At 48.8% G+C, this 17201-nt stretch overlaps 1 protein-coding gene across 1 annotated transcript in view; it reads left to right on the forward strand.

Moving 5' to 3' along the window:
* Positions 1-17201, forward strand: part of ERBB2 (erb-b2 receptor tyrosine kinase 2) — a 343410-nt gene that overhangs the window by 275560 nt on the left and 50649 nt on the right. Inside the window, exons 15-17 of the mRNA XM_069634737.1 lie at positions 2218-2375; positions 2469-2516; positions 2899-3037. Of these exons, the coding sequence (XP_069490838.1) occupies positions 2218-2375; positions 2469-2516; positions 2899-3037 (345 nt within the window). The remainder of the gene's footprint in view (positions 1-2217; positions 2376-2468; positions 2517-2898; positions 3038-17201) is intronic.

A 17201-nucleotide genomic window follows, 5' to 3' on the forward strand; every position in this document is an offset into this window, starting at 1 on the left:
TTTTATTTAGATGATTGGATAAAATGATTTAAGTACTCTCCTTAGACCTGGGGCCAGCCTCCAGATTGCAAGTACTCATCTTGGCAGGTCAATGTAGCCTTAATCCTTTGAGGTTGATAAATTGAGCATCATTAATTTGGATAATTACACCCATTATTACAAGTTTACAAACTGATGGCATGACGCGCAATATAAAAACTTGATACTGTTATTTAGGGTTTGGGGGTTATAGTTTGTGCTTGTAGATTTAATTTTTTAGTGTAGTTATTGGTTATCAATCTAATTTGGAAGGAACTCGGCTAAGTTAATGTCAAGGATATCCCACTGGCAATTTGGAAATGCATATTGAGATGGTCAGGAGTCCAGTCTCGTCATTTGCTCCACCTTCCCTCTCATGAGGACAGGAGGAGTTCAAATGGCTTAAGATCATTTGTGTATCCCACTTCCCTTTGCTTTAAATAGAAAGAAATGGGTCTTCAGTGGATATGATATGATGATATGGTTTGGCATTTATAACGCTCCTGTACACAAGTGTTTCTAGGCGCGAGAAGACAAGAAGGAGGAAACAAAGGGAGGACAAAATATCGATCTTACTAGGCCTTGTGTCATTCAGATTGCGCAAGTGCAGGGAAGATGGAAGAGGAGAAGTGCCAGGGGGGATGGGGAAGGAGTGAGTGCCGTTAACTCACAAGTGCAGCCAGCGGGTGGCTCATAGGTGCAGAGAGAAGGGACTGTAGGGTTGCAGATACTGACCCTTAAGTGCTGGGGACCCCGGAGGTAGTGTGAGGGCAACTGGACATGCAAGAGCCTTGGCCCGTGTTCAGAGGGTGACCAGGTGACCAGTGCCTGGAGCAGTCAGGTGCATCAGCAGGGAAGAGGAATAGAGAAAGCGGAAGAGAAAAGGAAGGTCTTTGGTTGCTTCCGGAACCGGAGGTGGTCCTGCTCAAGTTTGAGAGAGGCAGGGAGGCTGTTCCAGAGGGAGGCCCCAGCTGAGGAGATAAATCTGCCCCCAGCTCTCTGCTTGGAGAAGCGTCTGACCGATAGAAAGATTCTGCCGTGCCAGCCTCAGCGCGCGCTTACATGGACCTGTTTCTAGGTGGCTTGCGAAGCCCTGAACTGGGCTCGCAGGGCAAAGGTGTTTGGATCCAGGTGGCAGGCTGCGTTCCTGTAGATTTGTATTCCGATTTCCAAATTTATTTTGCATTCCTGGGATGTGGATCCCAATTATTCAGTTAAATTCAATCGGGCTTTATTGGCACCAATCATGGTGACACAAATATTGCATGTTAAGCATCATACTATACAATGCATTATTTGTGGGTACCTCAGTTTCTGCAAGCATTGGATGCTTCTAGGTAGTCTGCTGTTTTTTCTTCTGTCTGTGTTTTCTTCATGCAGGATATTGGAGTTTCTTTGTGAAGCAGATTTCTTTGTAGTATCTTTTTTCTTTTTGCAGCCTCCTCATATCTGGGGCAGTGTGAGAGGAAGTAGACCTCAATTTTCCACTAGCCCTTGCTCCCATCTTTGGCTAATCTGGACTACTGTCTGTGCCAGACTCTCTCAATACCTACACTGTGGTCACAGACCTTTGTGTTAGCCGTTATCTACCTGTACTCCATTGTTTTTACCTAGAAAGCCAGTGTGCCAGGGTGCATCTTCAATGTGCCAGCCTGTGGCACTTCTTTTGTGTGTGCCTGGTAGCTTTCCGGGTGTCTGACGTATCACTGTTAAATAGACATTGACAAGCTCTTTGCCTTTTGCTTTTCACTCGTGGGCAGATCAGTGCAAGCTTCTGGAGTGAGTGGCTTTGTGTTTGCCTGGGCTCAGACTATCGCTTCTTAAATGAGCTTCTCGCTGTCAGAATTTCCCTGTAATTTACATTGGGGTACAGCATTGCCTCAGGAATAGTTAGTAGCATTTCTCAAAAAGAATTCAAATAAAGTTGTCTGCTAAGGTCATCTTTTCCGTCTAGCTCCCATGAAGGCATGGCATGGAAGCAATTCAGGAGGCAAACGATTTTTCTTTTTCCAACATTCATAGAGGAAATATGTTTCTACCAGAATGCCTTTGCCTGTGAAAGTCCTCTGCATCTTGCACATGTACAATGAACAGTACTCTCTAGCGCGCTTGTCAGGGGTCAAGGTGTATGGAATGTAAACACCCTCTGCAACTTGTGTGCAGAGGACACTTGTCACATGGTCCTTTTGCTCTCCACAGGGTGCTGATCAGTGCATTTCCTGCGCCCACTATAAAGATGGCGCCAACTGTGTGGAGAAGTGCCCGAGCGGGGTCAAAGGAGACTCCTTTGTGCCGTTCTGGAAGTACCCGGATGAAGACGGCATTTGCCAGCTTTGCCCAACAAACTGCACCCACTCGTGAGTACACAGAGAAGCTGCAGGTGCTTCTTGTGCATGTCTTCATGCTCGGTGTCGCTTTATTGCTTGTCTTTCTCTCTTGTGTATCTCTAGGTGCACAAATCTGGACAAAGATGGTTGTCCTGTGGATCAAACACCCAGGTATGTAATTCTATATCATCTCATCTATGACATGTTTCCTCTGGGCCTGAACACAGCACCTCCACCACACTACTCACCAACAGTATTACATGCATAACCATTGTTGCTTGTTTTTACTCTATGCCACCTCTCTGCGTGGCCCCTTGCTTGCTCTCCTCTCTCTGTCCTTGCTCTCCTCACTCTACACCTTGTGGCTCTGCCTTGTTGGTCAGCCTGGGCTCTCTACTTCTCTTCTCCCGTGTTTTACTTCCAGTGACCTGTGTAATGGTGTGTCTCTAGATGGTCCATTTGCTGATTCTTCTCACTCTCACCGTAGGCTTTCTCCCTTCACCCTGTGGCTAGCCCCCGTTCCTTGTACTGATTTTTCCTTTTGTGTTTTTAGTCTGATCACCTCCGTGGTGGCATGTGTGGTCGGGGTCCTCCTGTTGCTCGTTCTCATCCTCCTTGGCATTGTCTGCTTCAGACGGAAGAATCAACTGAAAAGGAAGCACACCATGCGACGTCTCTTGCAGGATAATGGGGTAAGTAGTCGCGCACAAAGGTGGCCTGGAAAAAGATAGGGAAAACACCTATGTAGGGATAAGGCAGGGCTCTGAGCAGCGGAAGGGCTGAGCTATGGTTAGGGATATGGTGAATATGGCCTTCCAGGCAGATGCATGCTATGTGGAACTGACATTGTCCTACTTGGACTTTCCACCAAGGGAAATACGTTGGTTGTTCGGCAATGCAATGCACAGGATGCCAAAGACGGCGTGAACTCAGGATGATTCGAGAAGAGAGCAGATTTTCTTTTCCTAGACAATTTGTGATTTCTACTCCACACAAAGGGAGAGGACCCCCGTTTGCATGCCTGAAACTGGCATTACATTGTGATATTCCTTCTTTTACAAGAAGGAGGCCTTCTGTGCAATTATTCCTAAGGATCGGCAACCGATGACGCAGGTGTAGGAGAAGCAAATGCTTGACCTTCCCTTTCCTCATCTCTGCATCCCCCACGCTGCAGTGGAGGAGGTGGGAGTGAAAAGAAAGCAGCAGGTCGCTAGCAATGCATCTATTGTGAGCCTTGCTTTGAGCCATTGAATCAGAGTCATGAATGTTCAGTTTGGTCATTCCTCTTGTCATCCCCACCTCTTGACACTTGCCTCTTAACGTTTGTAGCTCTGTGTTGCGAGTGGGGGGAGGGAGAGAGAGAGGAAGAGAGAAGAAGAGAGTGAAGAGAGTGAAGACAGAGAAGAGAGAGGAATAGAGAAGAGAGGAGAGAGGAAAGGAGAGAGATGCATATGCCAGAGGATACCAAAGATGGATGCTTTTGGTTGAAGTGACTGTACCAGACATAGACACCCGCTTGAAATATTTTTGCCAGTCAATAATCCACACTGAAAAGCTTTGATCCTAAAAGTGTAAGAGTAAAACATTTCAACACTGACACTTTTTTAGATCTACCACTTGTGACAAAGTGAAGTGGGAACAACACACAAAGACACTAGCGTGGGATCTTTGCTCCTCTCTTTATTATAATGTTAAGGACAATCATTTCATGATATACAAATAATGTGCAGATGCAGTTCATATCACTCCCCTCTTCCTAACACCAATCCACCCTCCCTTTATGTTCCCCTTCTTTCAAAGCCCGGCAACATTCAGGGAAGTGACGGATGAGCTAAATCTTCGATTGTGGGTTCAGTCTTAAGTCTTGAAAATGTCTGCCTTCAAAACAAAGCAAAGAAAAGTCTCTTGAATTGGCAAAAAGGGTTTCCCATGGGTTTCCCATATGCAGGGCTATCAGGACAAATGGAGAAAGGGGGTTGAGAAACTGATGATAGAAATTGAGAACAAAGAACACGTGCAGGAGAATAAAGAGACAAGAGAGGAAAGATAAGAGTGCGCAAAACCATAGAGAGATTTCAAGATAAGAGAGAGAGAAAGTTAAATTTGAGACGAGAGTGAACCAAAAGCCAGCAAAGAGAAGACAATGGCAGAGAAATTGAGTCACTAGGGTAAAGAAGCTATAGGAGATTAATAGAAGCATTGAAAATAGACTTTGAAGGGGCTAAGCGAGGGACATGGATTCGAAAGAGTGTGGCAGAGCAATAGAATAATTGTGAAAAGATAAGTGAAGAAATCAAAAGGTTGGTGGCATAAAACATAAGAAAAGTTTAGTGTTCGCTCTGCTTCAGGAGACCTGCTCACGTCTTTTACTGAAATGCCACTGCATGCATTAATATCATGGAGCCAGAGTACAGTCTCATGTTTTGAGTACCTCTATTCTATCAGGCATTAATGAGCTAACAGCAAGCCAATAATGCAAGGTATTACCACTCAAAAGACTCACAAGGGCGAGCCGCAGACGAGATCCCACTTCATACGGGACAAAAATGACCATTTGCAGTGTCTATAAAGCTGTTACCCACGAATGTGCCACTGCTGTAACTTCTCCCTCTCTTTGTTTCTCTCCCAATCAGCATTTGTGTACTTTCTCCTCTGATCCATGCCAGTGCATTCAGTGGTGTGTGTGTCCGGAGAGTGATTTGAGACTAGCACGTACCAATCGTTGCTGAACGGGGGGGGTTCTTTGGGCTCTAGAATGGAACCAACCTTGCTGAGCTCTGATAATGAGATTCCTTAGTTTCTGTTGCTGCGGTAAGGTGACAGGTTTTGGCTGAGGTGTAGCCCACACCTCCTTTGTTTGGTATAAAGTCGAAAATTAGCTGGATACCTTGCCTTAAAAATATTTGAAAAAATGTATTTTCCACCAGGTTTGTGTTTTGTTGGAAAGTGCTGCTTTGTAGCATGTTTGTTTATTTACTTGGGTTATACCCAATCATGGTGAGGGTGGGATTCTTGCTGTCCCATGTGGTCAGCCGACATGTGTTTCGACCCGAAGGTCTTTCTTAAGGCTATGCTTGATCGGTCCGGCGCCCCCTATGGGGTTTTGTTTTGTATTCTTGGTCCTGTATATACAGTAGCTCCTTTTGGGCCCGCTTGCACAGAAGGAGCCAATGTCTCCGTCCACGGATTTATGCCATCATCCTCGCATGAATAGTTGCTGACTGCATTCTGAGGAATCTAAATGTCTTTCAAACTCTCAAAATTCCATTGAATTAGCTAAATGTAGGATTTTTCACTGCATAACGGGTCAATAACTTTTCTTATTGGCATTCACCTGACAATGTCCCAGTGAATGACAGGCAATGACACATGACAAGTGTAAGCGATAATAGCGTTATGGTCTGCTCTACGTATGGTCAATGAGGTTATGAGCACCTGAACGTACCAGCTATGACACACCTTTCATCCCATTTCAACGACTTTTGCCCCCTTCAACAGTGTCTCTTGTGGTCAGTGCCACTGCTTTGAATGAATTGTACCGACAGTCAAGGGCTTGAATCTGATTGGTGTACCCTATTTCAGAAGTGTATCCGTAGAAATAACTGAATGCAGAAATAACAAAGGAGAAATTACTGAGTTTTTTGGTCGCATTCTTTTCGAAATTGTTGTACTTTTTTATTATGAAATAGGTGGGGTAAGGGTATAAGTTAACCTAGGTGTAAGTGGGGTTGAGTGGGGGGTCATTATTCTTGCCTGCTGGGAACATTCTGTTCCTGCAAGACACACAACGTACTATTGGGTTTTGCAGTGTCCGAGGCAGCTTCAGAGTAGTTGTTATGCGACTTGACACTCTGCCTCGTATGTTGTTAGGTGCATTCCTCTAGCTTTTTCCTGCTTTACGCTTTTTCGCTTTTTGCTCTGATAACCAACGCAGCTCGCAGCCTGGAGCCCTGAGCTCGTATTTCTGTTGTAACTAGTTTCAACTAGTTTCATCTCCCCAACTCCCCCACTGGCAGGGGGAGTTTTTGGGGAGCCTGGGTTTCCAAAAAAAGCTAAAACTAAATGTGAGTGAGAGGCCTGGAGGACATTGGATAGCGGAAAGGGGAGAAGTGGTGCCTACCCAGGTAACTGAACTCAAAATCAAATTAATTTGAGTAACTTAGGAAAACCAGGACTCTGGAGCACGCATGTCCCCCAACCTCCCCCCCCCCGTTTTCCCTCTGCCTACCAGTGGCCCAGAGTAAAGCAGTGAGTGCATTCTGAGGTTGTAAGGGAGGACCAGTGGCGAGCCGTAGAGCGATGTGTGTTGGAGCACAGTGCCGTGCTGCATCTTGCCGCACCTTGCCCAATCGGGCAACTGGGCCATTTGAGATGCAAGGTGTACCCAGGTGTACACCCAAGTGTACTGAGCGCTTCCTGGTTTCTTAGCCCTGGTTTCATAGCCTACCCTGCCCAGCCAAGGACAGTGTGATATCCACGTGATAAGCATCATGTGGACAAAAGAATAAATGTGTAGGAAAAGCCTGCAAAGGTCAGTTGCCGCTCTGACCACAGAGCAAGTGTGTTCAGCCTCTTATTGTGCATCCTGCCTGCACTCCACGAGATCCGCAGGCCTTGCCCCTCTGCACCCCATGCACCACAAGGCCCCTCTGCACCCGCACGCACCGTGCTCCAGGCACCCCCAGGGCCTGCTGACCCGTGTCGCACCCATCCCCTGGAGGTGCCTGAGCAGCAGCAACATGTTGGCGGTCAATGCAGCCAGAAGGAGTCTGAACGCTCTGCCGCTGCGGCCCAGGCACCCCCAGGGCCCGCTGATTGGAATCACGCCCTCCCGCCAGGTGCCTGGGCGTCGGCAGGGAGACTGCAGAAGAAAAAAAAACTCTCTTGAAGTAAGTGCGCCATCTGCACACGTGCGCAGCAATGGGAGAAAAAAAACTTAAACCACACCATTTCCATGCGACACACAAGCACACAAGTGCCTTACAAGCAGCAGCACTCACAGGGCCCCAAATGCAGGACAGCACTCCAGACCACGTGTCCACATGGTGGCAGCATAACACAAGGGTAGAACTACTAAAAAGCCCTGAAAAACACTCCAAAGCCAGGACAACACCGGGGAGACACCCACGGCAGGCGGCCAAGGCACAACTTAAAGCAGAAGTCCCAGCCTGCATCCACACCAGCAAGGAGGTTCCGCACACACCACACACACAGGTAGGGCCACGCAAGAGAGCCCCAGCCCAAGAGCACTGCGAGCCACGATTGCACAAGCTAGGAGGCACTGCAAGCACAATCTGGACACCTCACAACATGGCAGACGGCACTGCGACTACACCTCAGAGGCAACAAGGCCGGAATCCCGACACCAGTACATGGTTGGACACCACACAAGGAACATTCATGCAACCCTTTCAGCCCTTTGGATCCCACACAGGACTCCGGTGGGAGCTCTGGACCCAGCTATTTGAGCTGAGCATCTTGACACGTGACATCACCAGCGAAGAGAAGAAGCGAGCCTTCTTCATTCTTAATCTAGGCACCATCGCACATCAACTGTTTAACACACTCCCAAACGGGGGCACAGTGTACAACTACGAGACAGCAAAGGATGTCCTCAACAAGAAGTTCAAACCCAAAGTCAGCCTTGATTTTGAAAAGTTAAAAATGTGTCAGGCCAGGAAGCGCGCTCAGGAGAACATTGAGGACTTCCACAGCTGACAGCGGGAGATGTTCCTCGGCTGTGACTTCCCGAACAAAGAGTTTGCAGTGAGGCAACAAGTAATACACGGACTATCCACAAACAAGCTCCGACGGGCCATCCTATCGGAGACAGACCTGCCACTGGACACCATCCTGTCCATGGGGCGACTGCGGGAAAGAACCAACAAGCACGTGTTGGAGATGGAGCAGATCATCAGTTGGCTACCGCTGGACACCGAAACACCACACAACAGCATGACTACAGTAAACGCCCTGCGACAGCACAGACCCCAACAAGGGCAGCCAGCCACCAGACGGAAAAACTGCCTGTGGTGCGGAGGTCAGCAACATAGAGGCGAACCATGCCCGGCATATGGTACCATGTGCCTCAAATGAGTGAAGGTAAACCATTACGCATCAGTGTGTCAGAGCTCTCAAAAGCCCAGAGACCGCTCACCCGAGATGTATATCCATGACTGGAAAAATAACGCAAGGCCCTGCAACACACAACCAGAACACTCAAGATAGCGGGGCCGCTGGAGAGGAGACAACCATGCAAGGTACGAGAAAGCAGGAAAGGATGGGCCCAGGCAATAGACAGCGCAGACACCAACAGTGACAGCAGTGACGACAGTCGAGCAGAGAGCAATCCCCAGCCTACACAAACAGACACTGAAACCCCTGACGAGAAAAAGTTCTCATGATATCGGCAGTCAAGCCCAGGGAAGGCAAGCAAACCGGCGAAAACAGGTCACGCTGCTGCACAGTGGCAGTGGGAGACATCCCTGTCACCATGATGATCGACACAGGAGCCACGGTAAACGTCATGCCGATCACCTGGTTTGCAAACTTGATCCCAGACCCATTCTGCGGCGAAAGACCTTGCTGCTATATGCCTACAGCTGCAAAAAGCCCCTCCCGTTACTGGGATACTTCAAGACCGTCCTTACACATCATGGCATGAGCTGCAAAACCCACATCCACATCGTAGACGCGGGCATAGAGACCCTGCTCAGCTGGCCAACGGCAGAACGACTAGAGCTGATTCAGTTCAACTTCGCTATCCAGTCAAAGGAGATTGATCACCTGCTAACAAAGCACAAAAAAATATTTGAAGGAATTGGATGCATCTAAGGCAGATCAGTGAAGCTCCACATTGATCCCACGATAGAACCCACGATCGAACCACAAGCAGTACGACACTGAAGAGTTCTCTTCCACATGAGGGCAGCGGTAGAAGCGGAACTAAACAAACTGGAAGATCTCTGGATCATTGAAAAGACCACTGGGCCCCACCCCCTGGGTCTCACCAATGGTAGTAACAGCAAAGCCCAAGCAACCCCAAGCAGTGCGCATATGCATTGACATGCGCCTCCCGAACTTGGCAATAGGGAGAGAAAGATACATAATGCCCACGATTGATGAGCTAATCGTGGATTTGACCGGCGTCGCCATCTTTAGCAAGCTGGACTTACGATCAGCCTACCATCAAATTCGCCTATCGAAAGAATCTCGCTACATCACGACGTTCTCATCGCATCTAGGACTGAGAAGGTACCGTCGGCCCAATTTCGGCATATCATCAGCTGCCGAAGTTTTTCAGCATGAGATACGAAAAGTTCTCCAAGACCTTCCAGGAGTAAGCGATTACATCTTGGTCTACAGAAATACTGAGAAGGAACACTATAGCCGGTTAGCAGCCACCCTACAATGGCTAGAAGACTCGGGACTAACGCTACACGAAGAGAAGTGTGAATTTGGGAAGTCCACACTGAATTTTCTTGGCTACGTCTTCAATGAAAAAGGCATCTCGCCTGACCTGGGAAAGTTGGAAGACATCAGAATGTGCAAGCCCAACCACAACAACTGAAGTGTAGAGCCTCTTAGGGATGGCAACATATTGCGGGCGTTTCATCCCTGATTTAGCAACCATCGAGAGCTCACAAAGACACCCTGGGCGTGGGGATAAACCCAAGAAAGCGCTTATCGGAAGATCAAAGACACCCTCTAAGTGACAGTACCATGGCATTCTTCGACACAACACACACCATTGAGCTATTGGTGGATGCCAGCCCGGTCGGGCTCGGAGCAGGGCTCACACAAACAGACAAAGACGGAACCATCTTCCCCATCGAATTTGCATGCAGAGCACTCACACCGAACAAACTGAACTATGCCCACATTGAAAAGGAGGCTTTGGCCATCATATGGGGATGCAAGCACTTCCACATGTACATCCTGTGACACACAGTAAAGGTCATGAGACCACAAGCCATTGGTCCCCATATTGAAAGGGTCTCGGCACCACATCCCCCAGCCAGGATCGAGCGCTGGATGCTCCAGTTGCAACAATTCGATCTTGAGGTACAGTACCGGGCAGGGGCTAATAATCCTGCAGACTTCCTGTCAAGGCACCCCCGACTGGCCACCGCCACAGAACGTGAAGCAGCCAAGGCGACTGAAGAGCACATGTGCCAAATCATTGCCTGTGCCAAGCCCAAAACGGCCTGGCTCCCTTGAAGAAAATTGTGCCCCTCGTCTGATGGGTATAAACAAGCCCTTTAACCCGTTGTTGGTACTACCAGCCGGTTACTGGATACAACCCCCACCGAACATCAGCAAAGGTGGTGGGGAGTATGACAGGATACAGTGGGCTCCTGTAATCATGCCGGGGGGACCACCCCAGAACAGGTGGGTGAATATAATTGAAAGCTAAGCATTTCAAATTGGAATACTAGGGGTTTTAGCCATCTCCTGGATAACAGTCAGTGGATCATTACCTTTGATTACTAAATATGATGTGTTTATGCTACAGGAAACGTGGCTGGATTCAGCGATTTACTAAGATGGATATCATATCCACTAAAAGAAGGCAAATAAAGGTCCCAAGGGTGGTCCGTATCGAGGCTTGATCATAGGGATTAGTCAAAGCCTGGTATCACATGAGTTTGTCCCTTTAAAACTAAGTAGTAACGTCCAGGCTGTGGAACCTAGCTTGGGTGATATTGATGGAAAAATCTATTTGTTAATCATTTACATCTATATTCCCCCTGAAACCCAATGCCTTGAAGATACGCACGCCCTGATTGAAATGTTGCTGGAATATTGGTGGGGGGATCTCAATGCGCCCTGCTTAGATAAAGAAGTCAGCGCCACTTATCAAAATGTGGCAGTTAAATGCACTATGCCACAGTTATCTAGCAACTTTAGAGGGAAGCTATGGCTGGACTTCCTGAAATATTGGGATTTAACTGTACTGAATGGGATAACCAAGGGCGACTGCCCTGGGAAATACACATGGGGTTTGGGAAATAAGCGAGCCACCCTTAATTACTTTTTAATAATGCCTGCATTGAGAAAGCTTTGAACTTAGAGGTGTTACCCAATACCTTCAGTGATCATGCGTTGCTTGCGCTGACCTTATCTGAGCTAAACCTTTCTGAACATCCCTTAGGCCTTTGAGGTTAATTAATTTGAAGCCCATTTAAAGGCTTTTGCTACAAAAGCGGGTACAGTGGGGGTGCATTTGGTCATGGATAAACATGTAAATACATTTCATATTTACATACGGGGCTCTAAAAGATTGATGAGAAGGAGGTAAAGAGCATTGAAGAGGGAGGGTGGGTTGGCCTTGGAGCTAACCTGTAAGTCGAAGAAAATTACGGCTCAGTACAGGGGGTGGCTTAAACGCGGGAGGTTCCCGATAAATAATTATAGTTAGCAGAATATGATTAATGCCCTCAGAAGTGGGGAGAAATGGAAGATCTTGGGCAGTGCTAAACGTGAGAACCGAAAGAACATCACAAACCCCATTAAAGAAGAGGTCTGCCTAAGCCATTTAAGGAATAGAGGGGATACAGAGCTTAAAGCTGCCTAAAGCTGCAGAGGTTGAGGACTGTCTAATGGTTGGCCTCAACTAGCGACTGAGCAAGACATAGAGTTAATTATATCTGGACTAAAACCGTCCAGGGGTCCTGGCCCAAACTGGCTTGCCATCGTGGTATCAAAACATGACCCTGGTGGGTGGCCTGAGATTCTAACATTCTTATTTTATAAAGTCTGCTCTTCGCAGACGATCCCCTGCTCTTGGCAGAAATCATTTATGATGCCGGTCTATTAAAAAAACATTCGGCACGCTAGTTCCCAAAGCTCTACAGAACTCAGTGGAGGAATGACAATTACTCCCATGGGTATAGACTGGTTTCCGGCCAGGGTGTGCGAATAATCTTCATATCGGAGCCCTAGACCGTGTGACTCGGTCTGTTGGAAATGAGGGTAAGCCTGCACTATACGTGATATATGTGTATTTTCGAGCAGCCTTTGACAATGTTAATAGAGACAAATTATGGCTGAAAATTAAAAGGTGGGGCTGCCCCTGTGCCTGCTTAAAGGGCTTCACAAGAATTCAGGGGGTCGAGTTAGGCTAGATGATGCGGGTACTCTGTCTGCATATGTTTTCATCAACAGAGGGGTCAAGCAGGGATGCAGGTTCTCCCCCCACCCCCTGTTGTTTAACTTATACCTGGCGGAGCTATCACAGTATTTCCTGGGTGAATCAGGATGCTACCCCAATGTGGGCAATGAGGCTTTTCCTTGCATGCTCTATGCTGATGACTTGGTAATGTTCAGTCGTGCGTGTGAGACTGATTTTGTGATAAACATGGATAAAACTAAAATATTGTTAATCTCAGTGAGAAAAGTTAATAGGCCTGTTTTGGTGACAAGTCTGGGGGTGGTCGAATATGTGGAGAAATATCCTTACTTGGGCCTAGAGATGAGCAAAAGTAAGAACTATGTCCAGGTACAAAAGGCAAAAATGAGAATGGCCCACCAGCAGACGCACCTGTTTGTTAAGTTTGCGGGAAACACAGCAGGATTTTCATAAGAGGGAATAATAGTTTTATAGAAGCAAAGCTTCTGCCCAGCAATTGTATATGGATTAGATGCAATTGCGATGTGCAATTTGGATTAGCTTGATATTCTAGCGGGCTACTTCTGGAAAAAGGTTTTGAAAGTGGCGCTTAGAACTGGGACTGATGTCACTAAAAGGCCAACTATTAAGTAGAAGAATAATGGTTTGGGAATGTGGTCAAACCCGCTATGCCAAAAACATTGGTTGGTACAGTCAAATTATTCCTACTCAAGTCTCTAATAATATGTACACATAGATTGGTACTATGGGTATATTTAATAAATTATTGCACAGCCGGCCCCTTGGGATCTTATCATTTTCTAGATAATTGGTGAGCGACGCTTGCTCCCAATATTTATTAATTTCTTTTTCCGAGAGGCGCTCTAGTCCAATACATTTTTGTTTCAATAGAGTTATAGTTGCTCTTAAAGGCATTTGATGTGCTACCTCTGGGGGCAAAAAGGGCAGCTCGATCTTCATCTCTATTGAGCAGATAATCTGCCATAATGATTGGAGTGGATTGCAGCAGGCACAGGTAGAGTCGAATAGATAGCTCTGTGGGACTGTGCACGCTGCAGGCCTTGATCGCAGATCTACTACCCAGGTGGATAATGTAGCGCATAGATATCTCTAGTCGAACCCCTTGCCCTTCATTCAGTCTCCAACTATTAAGTAGAAGAGGAGAGCTGTTTACACTTAAGTGTAAAATTTGTATCACATAAAGCGCCCCACCCAGCATAAACAAAACACCAAGATGCAATACAGTACACACTTTAAATTCACATAATGCTTCATAGAAACTTACACCCGACTCATCACTTCTTGTCATCACAGCCCTTTCGCGACTCCAAGAGCTTTTCATCAATAATACATACGAGTTGCTTCAATTTAAGAACTAACATTAGGCTGTTACCCCACTTACATCTTCTCCATAATGTTTCTCTAGGCAGAGGAGATGTGGAGAATAGATAATTGCCAAATGTACATCTCCTAAGAATTTCAAAATGCTCACAGTATATCACCAAATGTTTCAACGTTTCCAGTACGTTGGGGATATTACAGAATCAACACCTTCCAGTTTCTAGGTTGACAATCTTGTTATCCCAATGTTGCACTCTTTCATTTGTGAGGAGTTGGTTCGCTTTGCAGCGCATATAGGTTCTCCAGCATGGAATCTAGCATGGATTCACAGGCTCATGAATATTCCCCGTCGTCAGGCTGGGAATCCTCGGTAAAGAAAAAATCAGTTTCAGTTTTGTTACTGAACTGTCTTTCTCCTAATAAACAATCACTGGTCTGTGGGCCATACTGCCCCAGCCAATGACTACCCTCTACCTAAGCCCCTCATCTGGCAGCCATCTTCATATTTCTACCGCACGTTCAAGTATTGGGAGTCCTTGTGCTATAGCTCTCGAGCTATTACTGCGTTTTGCGTTTTTTCAAAGAGTTTAACCTAATTTTTTCGGTCAGTCGAGCCTCAAGCTCCACCGTTTCTACGTCCGATTAACGGGGACCAGTTTCGGAATTTTCTACGCCCCTCAAGGGTGAAGTTTTCATCGAGTTTTTGCTTCTTGGAGGATTCCGGAAGATCTTTGAGGCCTACCCCGCGTGGACATGGCCCAGGACAAAGAAAACACGACACCCGGATCCAAGCTGTTCCGGAGCTGCCCTGGATGCGGATTACAGAATGTCTTCAAGGAGGATGAGCATTCTCAATGCCTCTACTGCATTCACAAAGACAAAACTCACATGAAGAAGGACTGTGTGTTTTGAAAGAACATGTCCGAACGGACTATGAAGGATCGTCGTATCCGACTCACCAACTGGCTGGAAGGGAATAGCCCAGCAGCAGTTGAGAAGAAGAAGTCCGAGCGGTCTTCTAAGACCTTTGAGGGCGCCCAGGCGTCGGGGGCCCAACAAAAGGCTAAGCACTTTGAGTCCGCGGGCACCGGGAGTGCCGATCGGTCGGGCTCCTCGGATGCCAGGCAGGGCGCATTATCACCGGCGCCATCAACCACGAGCCAACGCTCTGGCTCAGGGAAGAGGAAATCGGAGAACCCGGGTAAGCTTTGGGAGAAGTTCCGGTCGATCCAAACGGAGACAGCCGAGGGGGAGCGAGGCAGTGACCCTCCGCCCAAGGTGAAGGCCTCGGACGAGCCCAAAGTCGCGAAGGCCCTGATTCACCCGGCAAAGGCCTCGCTCGAGGGAGTCGTGGCAGCCCTGGCGAAGCCTGCGGAGGCTACCCCGGTGGAGGCGACCTCGGGGCCTAGACTTTCCCTGCGGCCGTGGAGGGTATCCTCTTTTCAGCCCATCGATAAGACCCCGTGAAACCCCGGGCGGAAAAAGAGGGGGGGGCGGTGGCCATTACAGACACAGGTACCACCTCTGAAGAGGAGCTGGCTGGCGTTGCAAAGATCCTGAACAAGAAGTTCGAGGAGGTCCGGTCCTTCGGGAAGGATCCCTACGAGGCGGACGAAGAAAGCGACGGTGGTGCCGATGAGGAGCCGCGAACTGTGGAGGGGACGGAGGATCCTACTCCCCAACAGTCGCTCCCGTCACAGCCGGTGCCTATGCCACAAGACAACTCGGGAGCAATCTTGATGGCGATTCAGGCCTTGTGCACGGAGATAAGGACAAGGTTGCCCTTACCCCCAGCGGACAATCCAGCGGAGCCTGGACTGTCGGGAAGCCCTTCAAGTAAGCGGAGGAGAACTCACCCCCCCCCCTTCCAGCCTTCACAGCCTTCATCTCCTTCCCCTGTACCGAGGGATGAGATGGGAACGGAGACGGCGACAACGGGGACGGATGACGACAGTGGTGACGCCAGAATGGACCTTCGATCACCAGCCGCTTGGGCCTCCCCGCCCGATGAAATTGGCTCCTTCCACGCCATGATCGCCAGGGCATCCGAGCTCTTCCAGCTCTGCCCCGAAGAACAGAAGAAGGAAGGTTTCCTCTACCAACAGCGTGAGGCCAAGAGGAAGACGGTCCTCTCAGTTCCATTACTGGATGACATCTGGGACGAGTGTCTGACGCCCCTGAAGAACCCTTCCACGGCTCCTGCTAAGAGGGACCAGTACAAGAAGTAGTACCGGGTCCCGGACTCCGCCCCCATGTGCCTTCGATCACAGCCATCCCCGGATTCGGTTGTCTGTGTGGCGGCCAAGAAGAAAGCGGCGGGGGCGACGGCTTCAACTTCGACTTCCCCGCCGGATGGTGAAGGGAAGAAACTGGATGCCATGGGACGGCGGGTCATCTCGTCTGCGGCGACGACGATTAAAGCGGCCAACGCCCTCACAATTGTGGCACGCTACGACAGGGAGCTGTGGTTTAAGATCGCTGCCCTGCTGGACTTCCTCCCGGACGACAAGAGGGCTGAGGCCCTGGAGATCCTACAGGAAGGCGAGATGGCTTCTGACCACGCCATTATGGGGGCCACAGACATTTCTGACACCGGTTTTCGACAGATGGCCAACAGCGTTTGCCTTCGTCGGCGCGGTTGGCTCAAGGCAAACGATTTCCGCCAGGACGTTCAGACCAGGGTTCTGGACATGCCCTTCGACGGGAACAACCTGTTCGGCAAGACAGTGGACGAGTCACTGCAGGCCATCAAGGCGGATATGGAGACGGCCCGGGTCTTGGGTGTTCTTCAACAGCGATGGCCGTCCTTTCGAATTCCAGAGGCAGGCAAGGTGCCTCCAAAGGATTTGGCAGCGGCTCCTCGTCGTACCGCCAGGCGGCCCGCTCCTTTTCGCAGGAAGCCTACAGAGAATGCGGCAAGACAGGAGGATCAAATCGTCGCCAAGGAGGTCAAGGCGGCAAGGCCGCGGCCAAGCAGGACTGAAACGGCCGTAGCGTCGGGCCCCCACCTGAGCACCCTAGTGGGAGGCCGGCTGGTGAATTTCATCAGCGTGTGGGAGTCCATCTCCAAAGACCGCTGGATGCCCTGGCCCTCGGGCACACTCTGGAATTTCTAAGGAAGTGCCCCCGTATTCCAGCTGTGGCCAGCAACTGCTACTGAAGGTGTGGGCTATGCTAAAAAAAGGGGGCCATCAAACTCGTCCCAAAGAGGCTCCGGGGCTCCGGACTGTACTTGCGATACTTCCTCGTAAGGAAAAAGAATGGCGGTTGGCGACCCATCCTGGACCTTCGTCATCTAAACAAGTAGATCAAGGTACATCAAGTCACAGAAGTTCCGGATGGTCACCCTCCAGCACGTACTGGGACAGCTGGAGCAAGGCGAC

The sequence above is a fragment of the Ambystoma mexicanum genome, chromosome 13 (assembly GCF_040938575.1).
Source record: "Ambystoma mexicanum isolate Mex_15411 chromosome 13, UKY_AmexF1_1, whole genome shotgun sequence".
NCBI lineage: Eukaryota > Metazoa > Chordata > Amphibia > Caudata > Ambystomatidae > Ambystoma > Ambystoma mexicanum.